The sequence below is a fragment of the Microcaecilia unicolor genome, chromosome 1 (assembly GCF_901765095.1).
Source record: "Microcaecilia unicolor chromosome 1, aMicUni1.1, whole genome shotgun sequence".
Classification (NCBI taxonomy): Eukaryota; Metazoa; Chordata; class Amphibia; order Gymnophiona; family Siphonopidae; genus Microcaecilia; species Microcaecilia unicolor.
The window spans coordinates 354,380,040-354,405,368 of record NC_044031.1 but is presented as its reverse complement, the minus strand read 5'-3'; the positions used below and the strand labels follow the sequence as shown (position 1 = coordinate 354,405,368).

Below are 25,329 nucleotides of genomic sequence, written 5' to 3'. Positions count from 1 at the left end.
ATGGCCAGAGTTATGCATTATATAAAGAGACATAGCAAGCATTGTTCCAATGTGGCAAACAGTTATTTAAGTAGTGACATTCAACTGCCATGCTGAAAATTATCTGTCCAAGTACAGCTACACAATTAGGAGGTGTAACTTTCAATGGATACGTTATATGTGAATTTTCAGTGGTGCCACTTAGGTAGATTTTGAAGTTGAGTGGGTAAAGTTTCAGTCTTCAGCAGCATGACCTGTCCTAAGTTAAAGATGCAAGGAAACACAGCAATTACACAATACAGTAACCAAAAGAAAAAGAACTTACAATGTCACTGGTCTGCCACCTGTATGAAGAGGTCTTGTTTGAAATCTGTCCCAGATCCCTCCAACAGTCTGGAATGGTGGACAAAATGTTTGAATGTACATGATTTTCAAACACCAAACAAAAAAATATAGCCTGAAGCTTTGCTACTGCATCAACTTGACATTAAGATTCATTTTATTTACTACTATAGTATTTTCACTGCATTTTAGGTTTAATTCAGTTTCAGTTTTAAGGCAACTAAGATAGCGTTATTGCTTACAAATTTAAAACTTGTGCTATTCCAACCATTTTTCTATGCATACTACCATGGGTCCAGTACACATGTGTGTATTTTAATATGTCTCTCAATTAGCTCGCTATGTAGAAATGAGACTCTGTTGATTTGCTTCTATGTATCTGTTAGTGACTTCCAGTTCAGAACATTTTTCACCAATAAGAAAATCATAAGAGCTGTGAAAACATTGGCAACTTGAAGAACATTTTTTAACATAAGATTTCTCACCATCAGGCAATATTGATGTGTTAATATTTTCAGGGTACACAACAAACCTTAGTGGGCTACACTTTCTACAACAGACATACTAATGAAAAATAACAAACACAATTTTTCTGGCTGAGGCATGAGGGTTGCTAAGTCAAATAACAGATCAGCCTTTCAGTACTGCAGACCAGAAAAGCTTAGCTGGACTTTCCTTGGTGGCTCACGTACTAAGTGCTATATACTTCCATGTGGACATTTAGACGATAACCAAACCAACAAAACAGGAAGGCTATTTCCCTATGAAAAGTCACAGAAAAGCTCAAAAAGTAGGGAAGGAATGTAGGCCAACCAAAGTAGACAAAAATGTATCCAGAGGTTGACTGCAGTAGATTTATTGAATATTAAAATACATGTATTCTTTGCTTGGCCTACATCCCTTCCCTTCTTTTGGGGCTTTTCTATGACATTTAGATGATACCCAGTTCAAACCCCCAGTTAGGTCTTCCACTCCCCAGATCAACTGGGGCACTGGATACTGCAGAGGCAGCACTCACAGCTCTGAGGGGGGGAGGGAAGACATGATTGTTGCTTATTTCATGATTCCAGAGTTTCAGACAAAAGCTTAGGAGATTTGATCCCAGAAGGAACACAGGGTCAGAAAGAAGATGCCAGATTTAAAAAGTAAACAAAATTCCGGCGGGAGCCACATCGGCCACTTTCCGGAGGTGGGCTTCCTCTGGAATTCACTATTTATATCATGTGGTATCGGAGCAGGGGGTCATTAAGCCATTCCAGATTTTGTGTGATGAATATGGACTGGGGGCGCAGGATGTTTTTGCGTACTACCAGATCCGGCATTATGTTGGCTCCCTCCCAACGGCAGTTTTAATCCGCGAGTCGTGGGAAGATCTGGATGAACTGCTGGGCCTCGAGGCCCATTTGCGGATCCCTTTAAGTTATTTTCATAGACATCTCAGGGATGCACTGCAGGACTTAAATCTATCCAAGGTGACTCAGGGATGGAATCAAGAACTGGGCATTCGCCTCCAACCAGTACAGATATCGGATTGCCTCAGATCGATACACAGCCTCACAGAAAACATGGCTTGGTGCGAAATTCAATATAAATTTCTGCTGCGTCTACACATTTCTCCTCACAGAGCATTCCGAGCCACTCTTAGGAACTCCGACAATTGCTTGACGTGTGGGAGAGGGAGTGCCAAATTGGGGCACATGTACTGGACCTGTCCAATAGTTCAATCTTTCTGGAGGGTGTTGGGTTCCCATGTGTCGCGCATGTGGACTTGTCGATGGAACCCTCCTCAGAGCAATTGTTCGACAATTTCAGGACGCAGAGACCAGCACCTTCGGGGTACAAAAGATGTTTGAAACGCACCATCTTGATGGCAAAGCCCACTATTCTTCAATTGTGGTTGGACAAGGAAGGCCCTAGCGTGGCCCATTGGAGATCGTCCATGATCCATTGCTGCTCATTGGAGAAGGGGGGAGTCAAAGACTTAGCCTCTAAGAAAGGTGATACATTCTGCAAGACTTGGTCTCCATTCTGGGATACTCTCACTCCGGTGGCCAGAAGTAAAATTTTGAACTGTTAAGGGAGAGGGTTTAGTTGGGGTACTGGGGGGGGGGGCAGAGGGGGGGAAGGAGGGGGAAGAAGGGGGGGAATTAAGGACAAAAATGCTATCCAACTTGTGTTGTTTTCCTTGGATTTGCTTGATACCATGTTCATTGTGTTGGATATTAATAAACAGAGTTTAAAAAAAAAAAAGTAAACAAAAATCCCCAAGGCTAAGGCTGAGAAAGAGCATATTGTTAATAAAGGGTTAATACTCAAGTGTCTTACATCTAGCAGCAGCTGCTAAATGTATAAGTCCCCTATCTGATTATTGCTGAGGTGAGCTGAGGGTATTACCCCTAGCTATACCAAGAGTGGTGATATTTAGCTGCTATCCTATACATAAGTGGTTTAAATTAAGACAACTTTTGTTTTGCCCCCGTTAAACTGCTTAATTGTACGTATAGGTGGCAATTCTGTAAATACAGTGGTGGAAATAAGTATTTGATCCCTTGCTGATTTTGTAAGTTTGCCCACTGACAAAGACATGAGCAGCCCATAATTGAAGGGTAGGTTATTGGTAACAGTGAGAGATAGCACATCACAAATTAAATCCGGAAAATCACATTGTGGAAAGTATATGAATTTATTTGCATTCTGCAGAGGGAAATAAGTATTTGATCCCCCACCAACCAGTAAGAGATCTGGCCCCTACAGACCAGGTAGATGCTCCAAATCAACTCGTTACCTGCATGACAGATAGCTGTCGGCAATGGTCACCTGTATGAAAGACACCTGTCCACAGACTCAGTGAATCAGTCAGACTCTAACCTCTACAAAATGGCCAAGAGCAAGGAGCTGTCTAAGGATGTCAGGGACAAGATCATACACCTGCACAAGGCTGGAATGGGCTACAAAACCATCAGTAAGACGCTGGGTGAGAAGGAGACAACTGTTGGTGCCATAGTAAGAAAATGGAAGAAGTACAAAATGACTGTCAATCGACAAAGATCTGGGGCTCCACGCAAAATCTCACCTCGTGGGGTATCCTTGATCATGAGGAAGGTTAGAAATCAGCCTACAACTACAAGGGGGGAACTTGTCAATGATCTCAAGGCAGCTGGGACCACTGTCACCACGAAAACCATTGGTAACACATTACGACATAACGGATTGCAATCCTGCAGTGCCCGCAAGGTCCCCCTGCTCCGGAAGGCACATGTGACGGCCCGTCTGAAGTTTGCCAGTGAACACCTGGATGATGCCGAGAGTGATTGGGAGAAGGTGCTGTGGTCAGATGAGACAAAAATTGAGCTCTTTGGCATGAACTCAACTCGCCGTGTTTGGAGGAAGAGAAATGCTGCCTATGACCCAAAGAACACCGTCCCCACTGTCAAGCATGGAGGTGGAAATGTTATGTTTTGGGGGTGTTTCTCTGCTAAGGGCACAGGACTACTTCACCGCATCAATGGGAGAATGGATGGGGCCATGTACCGTACAATTCTGAGTGACAACCTCCTTCCCTCCGCCAGGGCCTTAAAAATGGGTCGTGGCTGGGTCTTCCAGCACGACAATGACCCAAAACATACAGCCAAGGCAACAAAGGAGTGGCTCAGGAAGAAGCACATTAGGGTCATGGAGTGGCCTAGCCAGTCACCAGACCTTAATCCCATTGAAAACTTATGGAGGGAGCTGAAGCTGCGAGTTGCCAAGCGACAGCCCAGAACTCTTAATGATTTAGAGATGATCTGCAAAGAGGAGTGGACCAAAATTCCTCCTGACATGTGTGCAAACCTCATCATCAACTACAGAAGACGTCTGACCGCTGTGCTTGCCAACAAGGGTTTTGCCACCAAGTATTAGGTCTTGTTTGCCAGAGGGATTAAATACTTATTTCCCTCTGCAGAATGCAAATAAATTCATATACTTTCCACAATGTGATTTTCCGGATTTAATTTGTGATGTGCTATCTCTCACTGTTACCAATAACCTACCCTTCAATTATGGGCTGCTCATGTCTTTGTCAGTGGGCAAACTTACAAAATCAGCAAGGGATCAAATACTTATTTCCACCACTGTAGGTGCCTCCTTTTTGGTGCCCCAGTGCAGTGTGGGGAGTGCCAGTTCTATGACGGAATCAAGGCACCCTGATGCCATTACAGAAAATTGGCACAAACCTGAATTAGTGTGTCAAAAAGAGGGTGTTGCTGCTTATGCCAAGTCAACAGCAGGCGTATGAGGCTATGCCTAAATCTATCAATCAATGCATGCATCTAATATTTATCTATTTATTGGGATTTATTAACTGCCTTTAGGAAGAGATTCACCCAAGGCAGTGTACAGCACGTACAGTTTAACATAAAACTTACAATTTTTTTAACAGCATAACAATAGTAAAATAACCAAGAATAAACTAAATACAATAAATGAGGTAAACTTGAAAACAGTAAATTGAAACCTAATAATAGAACTACCATGAAACAGTATAAAAAATATACATATTTAACAGTACTGGAATTCAAATACCAGAGATTGTGATAAACATAGGACTGTCCTACCCTGAGGAGGCTGCCAGAGGGTGCTCTCCTAGATAAAAGGCTGGAAAGTGCCATGATATGGTCACTAGAGGGAGCTCCAGCCGGGAACATAGGGGCCGGGAAAGCGAATGCTACATACCTGTAGAAGGTATTCTCCGAGGACAGCAGGCTGATTGTTCTCACTGATGGGTTGACATCCTCGGCAGCCCCCTCCATCGGAAAGTTTACTAGCAAAGGCCTTTGCTAGTCCTCGCGCGCCCATGCGCACCGCGCATGCGCGGCCGTCTTCCCGCCCGAAACCGGCTCGAGCCGGCCAGTCCAGTATGTAGCAAGACAATACACTTCAAGGGAAGACTCAACTCCAAAGGGGAGGCGGGCGGGTTTGTGAGAACAATCAGCCTGCTGTCCTCGGAGAATACCTTCTACAGGTATGTAGCATTCGCTTTCTCCGAGGACAAGCAGGCTGCTTGTTCTCACTGATGGGGTATCCCTAGCCCCCAGGCTCACTCAAAACAACAACCATGGTCAATTGGGCCTCGCAACGGCGAGGACATAACTGAGATTGACCTAAAAAATTTACCAACTAACTGAGAGTGCAGCCTGGAACAGAACAAACAGGGCCCTCGGGGGGTGGAGTTGGATCCTAAAGCCCAAACAGGTTCTGAAGAACTGACTGCCCGAACCGACTATCGCGTCGGGTATCCTGCTGCAGGCAGTAATGAGATGTGAATGTGTGGACAGATGACCACGTCGCAGCTTTGCAAATTTCTTCAATGGAGGCTGACTTCAAGTGGGCTACCGACGCAGCCATGGCTCTAACATTATGAGCCGTGACATGACCCTCAAGAGCCAGCCCCGCCTGGGCGTAAGTGAAGGAAATGCAATCTGCTAGCCAATTGGATATGGTGCGTTTCCCTACAGCCACTCCCCTCCTATTGGGGTCAAAAGAAACAAACAATTGGGCGGACTGTCTGGTGGGCTGTGTCCGCTCCAGGTAGAAGGCCAATGCTCTCTTGCAGTCCAATGTGTGCAGCTGACGTTCAGCAGGGCAGGAATGAGGACGGGGAAAAAATGTTGGCAAGACAATTGACTGGTTCAGATGGAACTCCGACACAACCTTCGGCAGGAACTTAGGGTGAGTGCGGAGGACTACTCTGTTAAGATGAAATTTGGTGTACGGGGCCTGGGCTACCAGGGCCTGAAGCTCACTGACTCTACGAGCTGAAGTAACTGCCACCAAGAAAATGACCTTCCAGGTCAAGTACTTCAGATGGCAGGAATTCAGTGGCTCAAAAGGAGGTTTCATCAGCTGGGTGAGAACGACATTGAGATCCCATGACACTGTAGGAGGCTTGACAGGGGGCTTTGACAAAAGCAAACCTCTCATGAAGCGAACAACTAAAGGCTGTCCTGAGATCGACTTACCTTCCACACGGTAATGGTATGCACTGATTGCACTAAGGTGAACCCTTACAGAGTTGGTCTTGAGACCAGACTCAGACAAGTGCAGAAGGTATTCAAGCAGGGTCTGTGTAGGACAAGAGCGAGGATCTAGGGCCTTGCTGTCACACCAGATGGCAAACCTCCTCCAATGGAAGAAGTAACTTCTCTTAGTGGAGTCTTTCCTGGAAGCAAGCAAGATGCGGGAGACACCCTCTGACAGACCCAAAGAGGCAAAGTCTACGCCCTCAACATCCAGGCCGTGAGAGCCAGAGACTGGAGGTTGGGATGCAGAAGCGCCCCCTCGTCCTGTGTGATGAGGGTCGGAAAACACTCCAATCTCCACGGTTCTTCGGAGGATAACTCCAGAAGAAGGGGGAACCAGATCTGACGCGGCCAAAAAGGAGCAATCAGAATCATGGTGCCTCGGTCTTGCTTGAGTTTCAACAAAGTCCTCCCCACCAGAGGGATGGGAGGATAAGCATACAGCAGGCCCTCCCCCCAATCCAGGAGGAAGGCATCCGATGCTAGTCTGCCGGGGCCTGAAGCCTGGAACAGAACTGAGGGACTTTGTGGTTCACTCGAGATGCGAAGAGATCCACCAAGGGGGTGCCCCACGCTTGGAAGATCTGGCGCACCACTCTGGAGTTGAGCGACCACTAGTGAGGTTGCATAATCCGGCTCAGTCTGTCGGCCAGACTGTTGTTTACGCCTGCCAGATATGTGGCTTGGAGCACCATGCCGAGACGGCGGGCCCAGAGCCACATGCTGACGGCTTCCTGACACAGGGGGCGAGATCCGGTGCCCCCCTGCTTGTTGACATAGTACATGGCAACCTGGTTGTCTGTCTGAATTTGGATAATTTGGTGGGACAGCCGATCTCTGAAAGCCTTCAGAGCGTTCCAGATCGCTCGCGACTCCAGAAGATTGATCTGTAGATCGCGTTCTTGGAGGGACCAACTTCCTTGGGTGTGAAGCCCATCAACATGAGCTCCCCATCCCAGGAGAGACGCATCCGTGGTCAGCACTTTCTGTGGCTGAGGAATTTGGAAGGGACGTCCCAGAGTCAAATTGGAGCAAATCGTCCACCAATACAGGGATTTGAGAAAACTCGTGGACAAGTGGATCACGTCCTCTAGACCCCCAGCGGCCTGATACCACTGGGAGGCTAGGGTCCATTGAGCAGATCTCATGTGGAGGCGGGCCATGGGAGTCACATGAACTGTGGAGGCCATGTGGCCCAGCAATCTCAACATCTGCCGAGCTGTGATCTGCTGGGACGCACGCACCCGCGAGACGAGGGACAACAAGTTGTTGGCTCTCGCCTCTGGAAGATAGGCGCGAGCTGTCCGAGAATCCAGCAGGGCTCCTATGAATTTGAGTTTCTGCACTGGGAGAAGATGGGACTTTGGGTAATTTATCACAAAGCCCAGTAGCTCCAGGAGGCGAATAGTCATCTGCATGGACTGCAGGGCTCCTGCCTCGGATGTGTTCTTCACCAGCCAATCGTCGAGATATGGGAACACGTGCACCCCCAGCCTGCGAAGTGCCGCTGCTACCACAGCTAGGCACTTTGTGAACACCCTGGGCGCAGAGGCGAGCCCAAAGGGTAGCACACAGTACTGGAAGTGGCGTGTGCCCAACTGAAATCGCAGATACTGTCTGTGAGCTGGCAGTATCGGGATGTGTGTGTAGGCATCCTTCAAGTCCAGAGAGCATAGCCAATCGTTTTGCTGAATCATGGGGAGAAGGGTGCCCAGGGAAAGCATCCTGAACTTTTCTTTTACGAGATATTTGTTCAGGGCCCTTAGGTCTAGGATGGGACGCATCCCCCCTGTTTTCTTTTCCACAAGGAAGTACCTGGAATAGAATCCCAGCCCTTCTTGCCCGGATGGCACGGGCTCGACCGCATTGGCGCTGAGAAGGGCGGAGAGTTCCTCTGCAAGTACCTGCTTGTGCTGGAAGCTGTAAGACTGAGCTCCCGGTGGACAATTTGGAGGTTTTGAGGCCAAATTGAGGGTGTATCCCTGCCGGACTATTTGGAGAACCCACTGATCGGAGGTTATGAGAGGCCACCTTTGGTGAAAAGCTTTCAACCTCCCCCCGACCGGCAGGTCGCCCGGCACTGACACTTGGATGTCGGCTATGCTCTGCTGGAGCCAGTCAAAAGCTCGCCCCTTGCTTTTGCTGGGGAGCCGCGGGGCCTTGCTGAGGCGCACGCTGCTGACGAGAGCGAGCGCGCTGGGGCTTAGCCTGGGCCACAGGCTGTCGGGAAGGAGGATTGTACCTACGCTTACCAGAAGCATAGGGACCAGTCTTCCTTCCCCCGAAAAATCGTCTACCTGTAGAGGTAGAGGCTGAAGGCTGCCGGCGGGAGAACTTGTCGAATGCGGTGTCCCGCTGGTGGAGAGACTCTACCACCTGCTCGACTTTTTCTCCAAAAATGTTGTCCGCACGGCAAGGCGAGTCCGCAATCCGCTGCTGGAGTCTATTCTCCAGGTCGGCGGCACGCAGCCATGAGAGCCTGCGCATCACCACACCTTGAGCAGCGGCCCTGGACGCAACATCAAAAGTGTCATAAACTCCTCTGGCCAGGAATTTTCTGCACGCCTTCAGCTGCCTGACCACCTCCTGAAAAGGCTTGGCTTGCTCAGGGGGAAGAGCATCAACCAAGCCCGCCAACTGCCGCACATTGTTCCGCATGTGTATGCTCGTGTAGAGCTGGTAAGACTGGATCTTGGCCACGAGCATAGAAGAATGGTAGGCCTTCCTCCCAAAGGAGTCTAAGGTTCTAGGGTCTTTGCCCGGGGGCGCCGAAGCATGCTCCCTAGAACTCTTAGCCTTCTTTAGGGCCAGATCCACAACTCCAGAGTCATGAGGCAACTGAGTGCGCATCAGCTCTGGGTCCCCATGGATCCGGTACTGGGACTCAATCTTCTTGGGAATGTGGGGATTACTTAGTGGCTTGGTCCAGTTCGCAAGCAATGTCTTTTTTAGGACATGGTGCAAGGGAACAGTGGACGCTTCCTTAGGTGGAGAAGGATAGTCCAGGAGCTCAAACATTTCAGCCCTGGGCTCGTCCTCCACAACCACCGGGAAGGGGATGGCCGTAGACATCTCCCGGACAAAGGAAGCAAAAGACAGACTCTCGGGAGGAGAAAGCTGTCTCTCAGGAGAGGGAGTGGGATCAGAAGGAAGACCCTCAGACTCCTCGTCAGAGAAATATCTGGGGTCCTCCTCTTCCTCCCACGAGGCCTCACCCTCGGTGTCAGACACAAGTTCACGAACCTGCGTCTGCAACCTCGCCCTACTCGACTCGGTGGAACCCCGTCCACGGTGGGGGCGTCGAGAGGTAGACTCCCTCGCCCGCATCGGCGAAGCTCCCTCCGCCGACGTAGTCGGGGAGCCTTCCTGGGAGGTGGCCGCTGTCCGGGGACCTCAACCCGGGCGATGGGCCAGCCGGCGCCGCGCTCGACGGTACCGGAGGCGCAAGCACCGCCGGTACCGGAGGGGTAGGGCGCAACAGCTCTCCCAGAATCTCTGGGAGAACGGCCCGGAGGCTCTCGTTTAGAGCGGCTGCAGAGAAAGGCTGAGAGGTCGATGCAGGCGTCGACGTCAGAACCTGTTCCGGGCGAGGAGGCTGTTCCGGGCTGTCCAGAGTGGAGCGCATCGACACCTCCTGAACAGAGGGTGAGCGGTCCTCTCGGTGCCGATGCCTGCTGGGTGCCGAATCCCTCGGCGACCCAGAGCTCTCGGTGCCGACATGGGGAGGAGACCGGTGTCGATGCTTCTTCGACTTCTTCCGAAGCATGTCACCGGAGCTCCCCGGCACCGACGAGGAGGACGTAGAATCCATCCGTAGCTTCCTCGGGGCCGAGACCGAAGAGGGTCGATCCCGGGGGGGCTGTACCGCAGGAGCCCTCAGGGTAGGAGGAGACCCACCCGAAGGCTCACCGCCACCAGCAGGGGAATGGACAGCCCTCACCTGCACTCCTGACGATGCACCTCCGTCCGACGACATCAGCAGACGAAGTCTCGGTACCACCGACGTCGATGCAGTCGCCCGATGCCTCGGCGCCGATGCAGAGGTTCGATGCCTCGATGCAGTCGATGAAGCGGCAGCCAAGGAAGATGGTCCGGACGCTGACGACGTCGATGCACTCGATGCCTCCGGTGCCGATGCTGATGAAGAGCCCGAGAACAAAACGTTCCACTGGGCTAATCTCGCTACCTGAGTCCGCCTTTGTAACAGGGAACACAGACTGCAGTTCTGAGGGCGGTGCTGGGCCCCTAGACACTGAAGACACGCAGAGTGCCTATCAGTGAGCGAGATTACCCGGGCGCACTGGGTGCACTTCTTGAAGCCGCTGGAAGGCTTCGATGTCATGGGCGGAAAAATCACGCCGGCGAAATCAAAAGCCGAAATGGCGAAAATTGAAGCACCAAAATTTAGAGGGAGAAAAATCTTGACCGAGGCCAAAAGAGGCCTACCCCGACAACGAAAGAAAACTTACGGGGCAAAAACTGAGAAATACGGGAAGGGCAGAAAACCCGAAAGGGTCTTCCGGAACACTACCGGAGCGCTTCCCGAACTTTTTCAAGGAAAAAACAGCAAAAAACACGTCGAAAAGGACGCGCGAGGTCGACTCTCTGGGGCACGAACGGCGTAACACGACCGTACCGAGCGCGGACGAAAGAAGACTGGCCGGCTCGAGCCGGTTTCGGGCGGGAAGACGGCCGCGCATGCGCGGTGCGCATGGGCGCGCGAGGACTAGCAAAGGCCTTTGCTAGTAAACTTTCCGATGGAGGGGGCTGCCGAGGACGTCAACCCATCAGTGAGAACAAGCAGCCTGCTTGTCCTCGGAGAAAGACCCATAGCCGAGGATTCCCCTTTAAGAAAAAGACACCTTGGAGAAAGTACTGGACCCTTCTGGAACTAGGAGGGAGGGCTCAGAAGGGGTGTAGTGGGCCATTAGCAGCCCTATATAAAGAACACCTCCAGAGAACTAGGGGAGAGGAAATGGAATGGAAGGAGCCTAAAGGAGAAGGGAGAGATCCCCTAGAAGTTGAAAGAGAAGAATCCCTCTAAAACCAATAAGTACCTTCTTGGTTTTAGAGGGATTCTTCTCTTTCAACTTTGCTATGGATATTGTAGTAATTAAGTCAATAACTGTTGTAGAAGCCAATGTGAAAGAACATTGGGCCAGATGGCACTGAAGACTAGTTGAACTGGACTTATAGCCATGGGGTGGAGGACAAGACTGTAAAGTTACAGTGAGAGTGGAAAGTCCTGTCCAGGGGAGGAGGCTGTTGTAAACTGAGACCCAGATATCCAAAATAAGTGGGCTGAATTGAGGAAAAAACAGGAGGAACTGTTGGTGGAAAGAAGTTCTTCCCCACATGAGAGGATCAGGGATGCTAATAGAGTGGATTTGCATCTGCTGATTAATTTGCATTGGTAAAGCTGAGAAACCAGGGTTATATTCCCAAGGAAGGTGTCAAGGGGCGCATTAGGGGTACCAGAAATGTGACCTGTTAACCAAGGATATATCAGGGAAGGATTCCCAGAAAGGATGATAATTGTGGAACAGTCACCCTGAGTTGAAAGAGGAGCCCAAATGATGACTGAGATTACAGGCTACCATAAAGGAGAATTGTCTCTGAGCCTTTCTTGGAGGCAACGCTGTAGTAAGCCCTGGCTGTGGGCTTGTAATGCAGGATAGAAGCCACCAAGGAGTCCTCAGCACATGAGTACCCCTAGAAGATTATAAGAAATAATGCTAATGATACACCTAATAAGCATGTATTAGAACATTCAACTAACATAGATATGATGCTAAAAATTGGTTGTTAGTATTCCTTTTCAATTGCACACTATGCTATTCATGCACGAGCAGCGCATGTGCTTAAATGCTTCCTATTCTTCATTTGTGCACGTCACACAAACCTAAATGCAAGCACATCTTATATAGAGTTGCCCTCGTACCCCCAGATTCTATACAGTGCACCTAGAGTTACGTGCGGAATGTGTATTTTATAACTACGTGCATAGATTAATTGTTTTAACAAGGTGTTGTTTTGTTAACAGCTCTTAACAACAAATAATGAGCACTAATTGGCAAAGGAATGTGTATTTTATAACTAAGTGCATAGATTAATTGTTTTAACAAGGTGTTAAATGTTAACATAGTAACACAGTAGATGACTGCAGAAAAAAGACCTGCCCAACAAGACAACTCATGTGTGCTACTTTTTGTGTATACCCTACTTTGATTTGTACCTGTGCTCTTCAGGGCACAGACCATATAAGTCTGCCCAGCACTATCCCCGCCTCCCAACCACCGGCTCTGGCACAGATCGTATAAGTCTGCCCAGCACTATCCCCTCCTCCCACCACCGGCTCTGGCACAGACCGTATAAGTCTGCCCAGCACTATCCCTGACTCCCAACCACCAGCCCTGCCTCCCACCACCGGCTCTGGCACAGACTGTATAAGTCTGTCCAGCACTATCCCTGCCTCCCACCACTGGCTCTGGCACAGACCGTATAAGTCTGCCCAGCACTATCCCTGCCTCCCAACCACCAGTCCCGCCTCCCACCACCGGCTCTGGCACAGACCGTATAAGTCTGCCCAGCACCATCCTCGCCTCCCAACCACCAGCCCCGCCTCCCACCACCAGCTCTGGCACAGACCGTATAAGTCTGCCCAGCACTATCCCTGCCTCCCACCACCGGCTCTGGCACAGACCGTATAAGTCTGCCCAGCACTATCCCTGCCTACCAACCTCCAGCCCCGCCTCCCACTACCGGCTCTGCTATCCAATCTCGGTTAAGCTCCTGAGGATCCATTCCTTCTGAACAGGATTCCTTTATATTTATCCCACACATGTTTGAATTCCGTTACCGTTTTCATCGCCACCACTTTCATCTCCGTTTTCATCTCCGTAACAGCTCTTAACAACATAACGAGTACTAAATGGCAAAAATTAGAATTTACACATGTACATTGCTAAGCATATTCTGAAATGTACTGCGCCTAAATTCTAACGTGCACAGGCAAAATGGGGCAGGCTTAGGGGGTGTGGAAATGGGCATTTTGTGGGAGTTCCAAAATCTACGTCTATTATAAAATATGGGCCAGTGCACATAAATCTATGTGCAGGGATTTACATCAGCTTTTCATAAATGGACACACGTAGATTCAGTCACATGAACTATGCCTAAGAGTATTCTAAATAACGCATGTAAATTTACGCATGGTATTTAGAATATGCTTAGGTGTAATTGCCTGGCACATGTCGAGCCCATAGCATTTAACTTTCAAAAAGGAGACTATGATAAAATGAGAAGAACGGTGGAAAAAAAAAAACTTAAAGGAGCAGCTGCGAAGATCAAAAATTTACATCAGGCTTGAATGCTGTTCAAAAATACCATCCTAGAAGCCCGGGACAAATATTTTCCATTTATTAAAAAAGAAGGAAGGAAGACCAAACGACAGCCAGCATGGTTAAAAAGTGAGATGAAGGAAGCTATTAAAGATAAAAGAAAATCCTTCAGAAAATGGAAGAAGGAACCGACTAAAAATAAGAAACAGAATAAGGAATGGCAAGTCAAATAAGGAAGGCAAAGACAGACTTTGAAAACAAGATTGCGTTGGAGGCAAAAACACAAAGTAAAAATTTTTAGGTATATTAAGTAGAGGAGTGTGGTAGCCGTGTTAGTCCACTCTTAAGGTTATCAATAGAAATCAAACAAAATAAAACATGGAAAAGAAAATAAGATGATACCTTTTTTATTGGACATAACTTAATACATTTCTTGATTAGCTTTCGAAGGTTGCCCTTCTTCGTCAGATCGGAAATAAGCAAATGTGCTAGCTGACAGTGTATATAATACCATCCTACAATCAGATTCAAAATTGACTACTCCCCAGAAAAAGTCAATTTTTTGGACACCACGGCCTCAATCAGTGATGGCTGTATACAAACATCTATATACAAAAAACCCACAGACAGATGCAGCTACCTCCACAACTCCAGCTTCCATCCTTCACATACAAAAAGATCCATCATTTACAGCCAAGCCACAAGATACCACCGTATCTGCTCTGACCCAGGGGACAGAGACAGACACCTTAAAAGCCTGACTGCATCCTTCAAACAGAAAGGCTACAACCCCAAAATAATCCCCAAGAATATTGTCTCCTCCCTCAAAACACCCAGGGAGAATCTGCTACAGTACAAGGAGAAAAAATCTACAGACAGAATCCCCCTTGTAGTGACATACAATCCAGAGCTGGAAAAACTGAGGAAAATCATAAGAGATCTACAACCTATACTCCAGGAAGATGAATTACTGAAAGAGATATTCCCATCCCCACCAGTACTGGCCTTCCGACAGCCACCCAACTTAAAACACAAGCTAATCAGAAGTAAACTTCCATCACAGACTGAAAAGGAACAGAAGGGCACACTTCCCTGTAATTTATCCAGTTGCAAACTATGCCAAAATATTTCACAGGACCCCAAAGTCATCTACAAAGGAAAGATATTCAACATAAAGGGATCTTTCACTTGCTCATCTTCCAATGTGTAAAAAATGTAACCAAGGATGCTATATTGGAGAAACAGGCCAGATGCTTAAGACCAGATTCAATTTACATAGACATCACATGAACAATGCTGGTGCCAGTAGGGTTCCCACACCTGTTGGTCAACATTTTACAGGACCAGGACACTGTACCAGTGACTTCACAGTGAGAATCCTGAAAGGTAACTTTAAAACCATACAAGAATGTAAGACCTTTGAAGTCAGAATGATTGAATATTTTAACACCCAACAGAAAGGACTTAACAAGGATCTGGGGTTCCTAGCCCATTATAAACCATAAAGCTGTATGTCTCTGTTGATCACCCCACCCCTCACCTATCCACACCCATCCTGTTAGAATATCAATGATATGCTTTGATGTCCCCATGCATATCTCTGACCCACCCCCATCCTCCCAGCCTGTCAGACTGTCATAGTAATGCTTGAATGTTTTCACTTATATACACTGTCAACTAGCACATTTGCTTATTTGCGATCTGATGAAGAAGGGCAACCTTCGAAAGCTAATCAAGAAATGTGTCAAGTTATGTCCAATAAAAAAGGTATCATCTTATTTTCTTTTCCATGTTTTATTTTGTTTGATTTCTATTGATAACTTTAGGTATATTAAAAGCAAGAAGCCTTCAAAAGAATCGGTTGGACTGCTAGATGACCGAGGGGTTAAAGGGGCAATCAGGGAAGACAAAGCCATAGCAGAGAGATTAAATTACTTTTTTGCTTCAGTCTTCACTGAGGAAGATTTGGGAGTGATACCAATGCCAGAAATAGTATTCAAACCTGACGAATCAGAGAAACTGAATGAAATCTCTATAAACCTGGAGGATGTAATGGCGCAATTTGACAGATTGCGCCGGATTGTATTCATCCCTGAGTACTGATAGAATTGAAAACTGAACTTGTAAAACTATTAGTAATATGTAATTTATCTTTAAAATCAAGCGTAGTTCCGGAAGATTGGAAGGTGGCCAATATAACGCCGTTTGTTTTTCTTTTTTAAAGGTTTTAGAGGTGATCCGGAAAATTATACAGTGGGGGAAATAAGTATTTGATCCCTTGCTGATTTTGTAAGTTTGCCCACTGACAAAGACATGAGCAGCCCATAATTGAAGGGTAGGTTATTGGTAACAGTGAGAGATAGCACATCACAAATTTAATCCGGAAAATCACATTGTGGAAAGTATATGAATTTATTTGCATTCTGCAGAGGGAAATAAGTATTTGATCCCCCACCAACCAGTAAGAGATCTGGCCCCTACAGACCAGGTAGATGCTCCAAATCAACTCGTTACCTGCATGACAGACAGCTGTCGGCAATGGTCACCTGTATGAAAGACACCTGTCCACAGACTCAGTGAATCAGTCAGACTCTAACCTCTACAAAATGGCCAAGAGCAAGGAGCTGTCTAAGGATGTCAGGGACAAGATCATACACCTGCACAAGGCTGGAATGGGCTACAAAACCATCAGTAAGACGCTGGGCGAGAAGGAGACAACTGTTGGTGCCATAGTAAGAAAATGGAAGAAGTACAAAATGACTGTCAATCGACAAAGATCTGGGGCTCCACGCAAAATCTCACCTCGTGGGGTATCCTTGATCATGAGGAAGGTTAGAAATCAGCCTACAACTACAAGGGGGGAACTTGTCAATGATCTCAAGGCAGCTGGGACCACTGTCACCACGAAAACCATTGATAACACATTACGACATAACGGATTGCAATCCTGCAGTGCCCGCAAGGTCCCCCTGCTCCGGAAGGCACATGTGACGGCCCGTCTGAAGTTTGCCAGTGAACACCTGGATGATGCCGAGAGTGATTGGGAGAAGGTGCTGTGGTCAGATGAGACAAAAATTGAGCTCTTTGGCATGAACTCAACTCGCCGTGTTTGGAGGAAGAGAAATGCTGCCTATGACCCAAAGAACACCGTCCCCACTGTCAAGCATGGAGGTGGAAATGTTATGTTTTGGGGGTGTTTCTCTGCTAAGGGCACAGGACTACTTCACCGCATCAATGGGAGAATGGATGGGGCCATGTACCGTACAATTCTGAGTGACAACCTCCTTCCCTCCGCCAGGGCCTTAAAAATGGGTCGTGGCTGGGTCTTCCAGCACGACAATGACCCAAAACATACAGCCAAGGCAACAAAGGAGTGGCTCAGGAAGAAGCACATTAGGGTCATGGAGTGGCCTAGCCAGTCACCAGACCTTAATCCCATTGAAAACTTATGGAGGGAGCTGAAGCTGCGAGTTGCCAAGCGACAGCCCAGAACTCTTAATGATTTAGAGATGATCTGCAAAGAGGAGTGGACCAAAATTCCTCCTGACATGTGTGCAAACCTCATCATCAACTACAGAAGACGTCTGACCGCTGTGCTTGCCAACAAGGGTTTTGCCACCAAGTATTAGGTCTTGTTTGCCAGAGGGATTAAATACTTATTTCCCTCTGCAGAATGCAAATAAATTCATATACTTTCCACAATGTGATTTTCCGGATTTAATTTGTGATGTGCTATCTCTCACTGTTACCAATAACCTACCCTTCAATTATGGGCTGCTCATGTCTTTGTCAGTGGGCAAACTTACAAAATCAGCAAGGGATCAAATACTTATTTCCCCCACTGTAGATCATCACTGAGCTTGATGTTAGTGCTGGGCAAAATGGTAGAGACTATTTTAAAGAACGAAATTACTGAGCATATTCAACAGCATGGATTAATGAGACAGTCAACATGGATTTAGTGAAGGGAAATCTTGCCCACCAATCTATTACATTTCTTTGAAGGGGTGAACAAACGTGGATAAAGGTGAGCCAGTCGATATTGTGCATCTGGATTTTCAAAAGATGTTTGACAAAGTACCTCATGAAAGACTCCAGAGGAAATTGGAAAGTCATGGGATAGGAGGTAGTGTCCTTTTGTAGATTAAAAACTGGTTAGAAAACAGAGTAGTGTTAAATGGTCAGTATTCTCAATGGAGAAGGGTAGATAGTGGGGTTCCTCAGGGGTCTGTGATGGGCCACTGCTTTTTAACATATTTATAAATGATCTAGAGAAGGGAGTAACTAGTGAGATAATTAAATTTGCTGATGACACAAAGTTATTCAAAGTTGTTAAATTGCAAGAGGATTGTGAAAAATTACAAAGAGGACCTTACGAGACTGGGAGACTGGGAATAATGTGAGCAAGTGCAAAGTGATGCATGTGGGAAAGTGGAACCTAAATTATAGTTATATAATGCAAGTTAGGAGTCACCCAGGAAAGTCCCACATAAAGATGTACTAAAGCCATTTCTTACTGCAGCTTAGTAAAAGGGCCCCAAAAGTAATGCATTCTCATATTGAGATACAAGAAGCAGATATCATAACTAAATAGGAAAACAAAATACAAATTTAATCATGATGCTTCTTATAAAACAAAAAAAAAAATTAAGCTGGATCCAGAGGAGGAAAGAGGAAAAGGAAATCAACAATCTTGTAATTCCTCAAGATACCCTTACTTAATTTAATTACCTCTCCATATCCCTAACCTGCAATTTACCTAAAGAAATCTCCTCATTTGAATATTCCAATTGTTGTTCCTGTCTCTCAAAACATTCTTCCAGATGGGTAGGATCCAAAAAAACATACTGGTTTTAAATGATTTAACCAGCCACTGACTAGTTAAGTCGCTTGTTTGGGGCTATCTGCTAATTTTCAGCGACATTTAACCGGTTATCACCACAAAACCGGCTATTTTGGGGCTATTTTGGGGCCATTTAACCGGCTATTTGGGGCCATTACAGGGGCAGAGTCAACAGTTGGTCAGTTAAGTGCTGATATTCACACTTAACTGGCCAAGGTAACAACATAAATGGGACTGTATAACTCCCAGTTCTATCTTTGGGGCCGTTTTACTAAGCTGCGGTAAAAGGGACCCTGCGCTAGCAGCAGCGCAAGCTTTTGCCATGTGCAGAGTCCTCTTTTACTGCAGTGGGTAAAAAGGTGGAAAAAAGAGATGGCCATGCGGTAAATTCACACTTGCTGTGCGTCCATTTCAGAACGAGCACTTACCGCCACCCATTGAGGTGACGGGTCTCCCATGCTAACCTAGTGGTAACTCCACATCTGACATTACTTCCTGTTTTGGGGTGGGGGACCGGCAGAGCCAAAAGGCGCATGGCAGCTCCATGCACCCCCTTGCTAGGAGGAAGGGTGACATGCACTGACTGGTCACCGCGCATGTAGCACGTGAGCCCTTACCGCTAGTTCAATGGGTGGCGTTAAGGGCTCAGGCTGGTTTTAGGCATGCACTGGTTTCAGTTTTACCACATGTCCTTTCCTGTCCCATTAAAATAAGCCCTTTTTAGCAGATGCATTAAAAAGTGGCCCGGTGCACACTCAAAACAGACCACTTTTTACTGTGGCTTAGTAAAAGGGCCCCTTTACTGCTACTACTTATCATTTCTATAGCGCTACTAGATGTACGCACTGCTGTACACTTGAACATGAAGAGACAGTCCCTGCTCAACAGAGCTTACAATCTAATTAGGACAGACAAACAGGACAAATGAGATAAGGGAATATTAAAGTGAGGATGATAAAATAAGGGTTCTGAACAAGTGAATAAGGGTTAGGAGTTAAAAACAGCATCAAACAGGTGGGCTTTTAGCCAGAGATGGAGCTTGACGTACCGGCTCAGGAAGTCTATTCCAGGCATATGGTGTATATGCCTTATTGCCTTACTCAATTTATTCTATTTTATTTTATTTCTTTAGCTTTTAGATTCCAATATACCTTCGAGTGTTAGTACAGACTTGTGAATAAACAGTGTGTTTTAAGCCTGTAAAATGTATTAGATAATTTCCTATTTTAATTATGTCCTGAAGTGTAGTTCTCCTATTTGACCAGCAGGTGGTGTTTCTTTGCTATAAAACTGTTACAGTGAACTGAATGTTCTTTTTCTTAAAACAAGCAGGAAACATGCAGCAGTATACTTTCAAATCTTGTTGACTGGGCTCTGATTGGCCCAGGAGCTCATTTTCTTTAAAGTGTATTGATTTTGCCTTCCTTCAGTCCTAGCCAGGAAGAAAAGAGTGCAGAATCTCTTTGAGGCTCAGTAAACAAACAGTTATATATCCTGATCTTCTCAGGTACTTTTCTAGAAAGTATGCAAATGTTTAGTTAGTCTATCTATCTATCTATCTATCTATCTATCTATCTATCTATCTATCTATCTATCTATCTACTTATCATTTCTATAGCGCCACAAGGCATACGCAGCGCTGTACACCATACATAGAAGACAGTCCCTGCTCAAAGAGCTTACAATCTAGATAAGACAGGTAAACAGACAGAACAATTAAGGGTGAAGGAATAAAGAGGTGAGGATAAAGGACAGGGTAAGTGAGTTAGGAGTCAAAAGCAGTGGTAAAGAGGTAGGTTTTGAGTTTGGACTTGAAAACAGCTAAAGACGGGGCTAGACGTATAGGCTCAGGAACATAGGCGGTCGGTGGCCCAACTGTTTGGGGAGGCTAAAGGGGGCGGGGTTAGGGGTGGGGCCAGGGGTGGAGCATAAATCCATAATTGTCTGATAACACACAGAAAAAATAACTAAATAAAAATAAAAGTCACAATTAATACCTTTTATTAAATTTAGATATTAGATATGTATCATATGTCAAAGAATAAAGTGGTTGCTCAAAGCATATTCTAAGCACAATCGCTCAACTGCAAAACACTATGCACAACTTTGTGCAAAAACACATTCAGAACTTTACTGTACCATAAATATTACACTGGGCAGAACCTAATACACCAATATACCACCCATACAGAAAATGCAGACTGTCAACAATATGAAACAAGGGATCATATCATCACAATTCTCATGTAGAGCCACAAAACACCCTAATTAATGTGGGATAAAATGCCATAAATAAATAAGTAAATAAATATAAACTTTTAATGTTGAGCACCTGATTCTCAAAGTGGACATATTCCAAACACTATAATGAAAATAAAATGATCTTTTCTACCTTTGTTGTCTGGTGACTTTTTCTGATCATGCTGGCCCAGTATCCGATTCTGCTGCTATCTGTCCTCAGTGCAGGTCAGGAAGTCATCCTCGTTAAATATCTCCCTGGCAACCCAAGACACCTCCAGCCAACCCCCCTTGCTATCCCAGCAGTAAGGTAAACAAACCATAAACCAATTTCTACAACTGGTTACACAAGGCTAGAGGGCTTTCACTGCAGCTCCTGCTGTGAGGATGAAGGTAAATCAACAATTTAACCCCCTCAGAGCACAGCAGGGGAGGCTTAGCCTCTCCAAGCCTCTTATACCTGGTGTCTATGCTCAGGAAGACTATTCCAGGCGTGAGGTGCAGCAAGATAAAAGGAACTGAGTCTTGAATTAGTTTGTGTTATAATTGATCCAGATTTCAGTTACCTGTTATTGTTTGCTAATTGCTCATTTTTTGTTCAGTATGAGAATAAACAAAATTGTTTGTTCGCTCTGCATGACTGATAAAGAATCCTGGTGGTTTGTGTATTGGGTCTGTGAGTGCTTTCTGGGAACTGTGGAACCACTGGGAGTGTGGCCCCAGTAACCTAGAAATCACTGTGGATAATTTGCGAGCAGAAGACTCTCCCAGAGGCGGTTGTGACCCAGTCAGTGGGAGGAGGGTGTTAGTGTAGAGCACGAACGGCATGTGTAGGAGGACCTGAGTTGTGCTGGGGATAGACCCTCTAAGTGGCCACAGGGTAACCCCAGGTGGGTGGCTGTTTCGTGATAAGACTCATTTGGGTTTTTGTCCTGTATCATACATACAAATTCTCAATTAGTATGTATGATACTCAAGGAGTCCTGCTGACCTGGAGCTCCACTACTGTCCATCAACCACTATACAGAAATCTGAAGTTTCTCTTCTGACTGGAAACCCCTTCTAGCCTGAACTCTATCCAAGCTGGCAGCCGTGCTTTCCTATTGCCGAGCCCGAACTACCCAACCAGCCCCAGCTATCTGCTCATCCTGGACAAAAACTACCACTCCGGAGACCACCACACTCGACCACCAATACAACCCTAGGACCGCACATCTAACTGTGAGTAAATCAGTCACTTTTTATCAATCAACCCGCTCACCATCACCACAGAGTATCAAAGTAATGACAGACCGCACAAACACCATCCTATGAACAAGAACCAACACCACAACCAACATACCCGACCACCTGACAACCAAAAGCGAAATAAGACCAAAATGAACACCACCAAACTGTTCCTAATAATTTACTCGCTATCCCTAATTCACCACACACTAACCAACCCCCTCACAGACACCAATAACAAACCCACAATACACAATAGACTACCCAGATACAATACATACCACCAAAATAACAACAACCAAAACAGTGGCAGAACTACCATGCACGGACAAAATCAATACAAAGGAAAGAAAGGACACAATAAATCCACACCACAGGAAAAGAGACAAATAACGAAAACCAACACAATCTCGAACCCAGCTGAACCCTACCAAACAATCCAAGTGGGATACATAAACGCCAGATCAGTAGTCAACAAAACAACAATAATAACAGACTGGATCACAACAAACAACCTCGATCTACTATTCATCAGCGAAACCTGGATCCACGATCACAAGGAGCCCATAATCTTAGATCTATGCCCCCCAGGCTACAAAATTACTCACTGGACAAGAAAAGGAAAAAGAGGAGGAGGCATTGCACTAATCTATAGATCCCACTTCATCGTAACAACAACAGCCGAGTCTATAACACCACAACTCAAAATCGCCCCAGTTACAATCAACTGCACTACATTGCATGACCACCTAAACGTTGTCTTGTTTTATAGACCACCAGGTAACTGGCTAGAATGCCAACCACACTTCATGGATTTCATATCGAATACCTGTGTATCTAACTCCAATCTACTTATAATAGGGGACATAAACCTACACCTAGAAGACCCTAACGCAAACAATGCAAATGAATGCAAGGATTTCCTCCAATTATGGGACCTCAACTGGTCTAATATGCAAGCACTCGACCTCATCACACACAAACTATCCTCAGACCTAAACCTAATACTAACAGATACAAAATGGACAGACATACCATGGTCAGACCACCACAAACTAAATCTATCCCTACAATGGCGAAAAAAGGCTCATACCACAATCAAGAACTTACACCACGAGAGGCCAAATTGACCCTGTAACATTCTAGCAACAGATCTACAAGAACGAATGGATAGCACAAACAGACTCCAAACACTACCTCCTAAACTGGGACAACAGATGCAGGAGCATACTAGACAATATTGCACCACTACAAATAAGAACCTCACAAAGACACATCTCGATACCATGGTTTAACGAAGAATTGAAAAAATTAAAAACACAAGTAAGGAGACTTGAACGAGCATGGAAAAAAATGAAAGATGAATATATACTTAACGCATGGAAACAAATGCAAAGAAAATACAATAAGACATACTACAAATCCAAAATAGGACCAGACCATAAAGACACACATAAACTTTACCAACAAGTGAATAAACTACTTGACACCTCACCGGTCACCACAACCAACACAGACACCCCATCAGCAGACGATCCACGTTACCACTTAATACCACCGACCATGAAAAATCCATTAACTGTCTGGATCCAATCACCGATGAATACCCAGCAGACAGAATCTGGACAAACTTCAATTTACTGACTGACAAAACCGTCACCCAAGCAATCAACAGGTTCGCCAAATCCCACTGCAAACTGGACATATGTCCAAACAACCTAATAAAATCCACCCCTCAACGCTTCATAACAGACCTCACATCATACCTTAACTACATGTTACAACATGGACTATTTCCTAAGGATAAAGGAAATATATTACTCACCCCAATACCCAAAGATCTAAAGAAAAAAAATCGAATGACATAACCAACTACCGCCCGGTAGCATCCATCCCTCTGGCAGTAAAACTAATAGAAAGCAACTTACCGACTACTTAAACAAATTTTCAATACTACATGAATCACAATCAGGATTTCGATCCAACCACAGCACTGAAACAGTACTAATCACTCTCCTAACCAAATTCAAACAAAAAATTGCAACTGGCAACAGTATACTTCTCCTACAATTCGACATGTCCAGCGTGTTCGACATGGTTAGCCATAAAATACTATTGAACATCCCAGAATACTTCGGGATTGGAGGACACGTACTTGGATCAATGGCTTCCTAACCGCAAGAACATACCAAGAGATATCTAACTCGAATACATCATCACCATGGCAACCTGAATGTGGAGTGTCACGTTTGTGACCGTTTCCTTGTCTGTGCTCACCTCGCCCTCTGGTGGCCAGAACCGGTGGCTGCTATGAACTGTCACACATTCAGCCCAGTCCAGTCCGGATCTCCCAGGCTGCCCAACTTGCTTTTCTTGTTTGTGCCTGAACAGCACCCGTAGCTGCCTTGTGATTCCTGCAGCTGAGCTTCTGCAGCTGATGGGCTTTATTAATCACCTGGAAACTTCTGTGTTTGCCTTTGCATCGTCTAAGGTCCCTGGTTTGTTGGTGCTTTGTTGCACTTCTGACTAGTCTGGTTTCTTGTATAGTTTCTTGTCTGTTTCTAGTTAGTCTGTGTGTAGTTTAGCTTAGGTTTATTGCTTGTTTCCTAGTCTTGTTTCTTGTTTGTATTTCTGTGTCTAGTTCTTGGTTGTCTGTGTCTCTTGCTTAGTGGCTGCTCTGCAGCTTTCAGTCCTGTCTCTTGTTTGTCAGTATTTGTACCCTGTTTCAGTGGCTGCTTGGCAGCTTTCAGTTCCTTTCCTTTAGCTTGTCCATTTTCCTGCCTTGTGTAGTATTGTCTGTCTGTGAGTCCTAGCCCAGTTTCCTGTCTTGCTGCCCATGTTTATTCCTTTCCCCTCTGACCCTCAGTCCCTGTTCAGCCTAGTGGGTATCCAGTTCCTGCCCTGTCCGGTAAGTCCTGCCGGCTGCCTGCACCCAGGGGCTCAACTCCTGAGGAACGGCGGTCAAGTGCAGGTGAAGTCTAGCTGTTCCTGTCAGAGTTCTGCCTGGTCTCTGGTGTGGGGTGGTTTTGCCTGCCACTGCTGCTCCTTGAAAACCTGACAGAATGCAAAGGCCATGAGCTTGGCAAGATTACCCTTCCAGCTGGGGTTCCAGCCTCTGACTTTGTTTCCTGTTGGCAGTCCAGCTCCCAGCCTGGGCGCAGCTCCTAGTTCCAGTTCAGATTCCAGGTTCAACTTAATGTCTGCTCTTAACTCTTGCATGACACTCCATGAGTACCGTGATAAATGTTTGTCTGATCCAGCCCTGAAGAATACTCCTGAAGCTGCAGCGGAGAGATAGCAT

At 46.2% G+C, this 25,329-nt stretch overlaps 1 protein-coding gene across 2 annotated transcripts in view; it reads right to left on the bottom strand.

The window, feature by feature from the left end:
* Window positions 1-25,329, bottom strand: part of SPATA48 (spermatogenesis associated 48) — a 270,129-nt gene that overhangs the window by 123,030 nt on the left and 121,770 nt on the right. For both annotated transcript variants that reach the window (XM_030209509.1, XM_030209519.1), the window contains exon 5: window positions 305-372. In XM_030209509.1, the coding sequence (XP_030065369.1) occupies window positions 305-372 (68 nt within the window). The remainder of the gene's footprint in view (window positions 1-304; window positions 373-25,329) is intronic.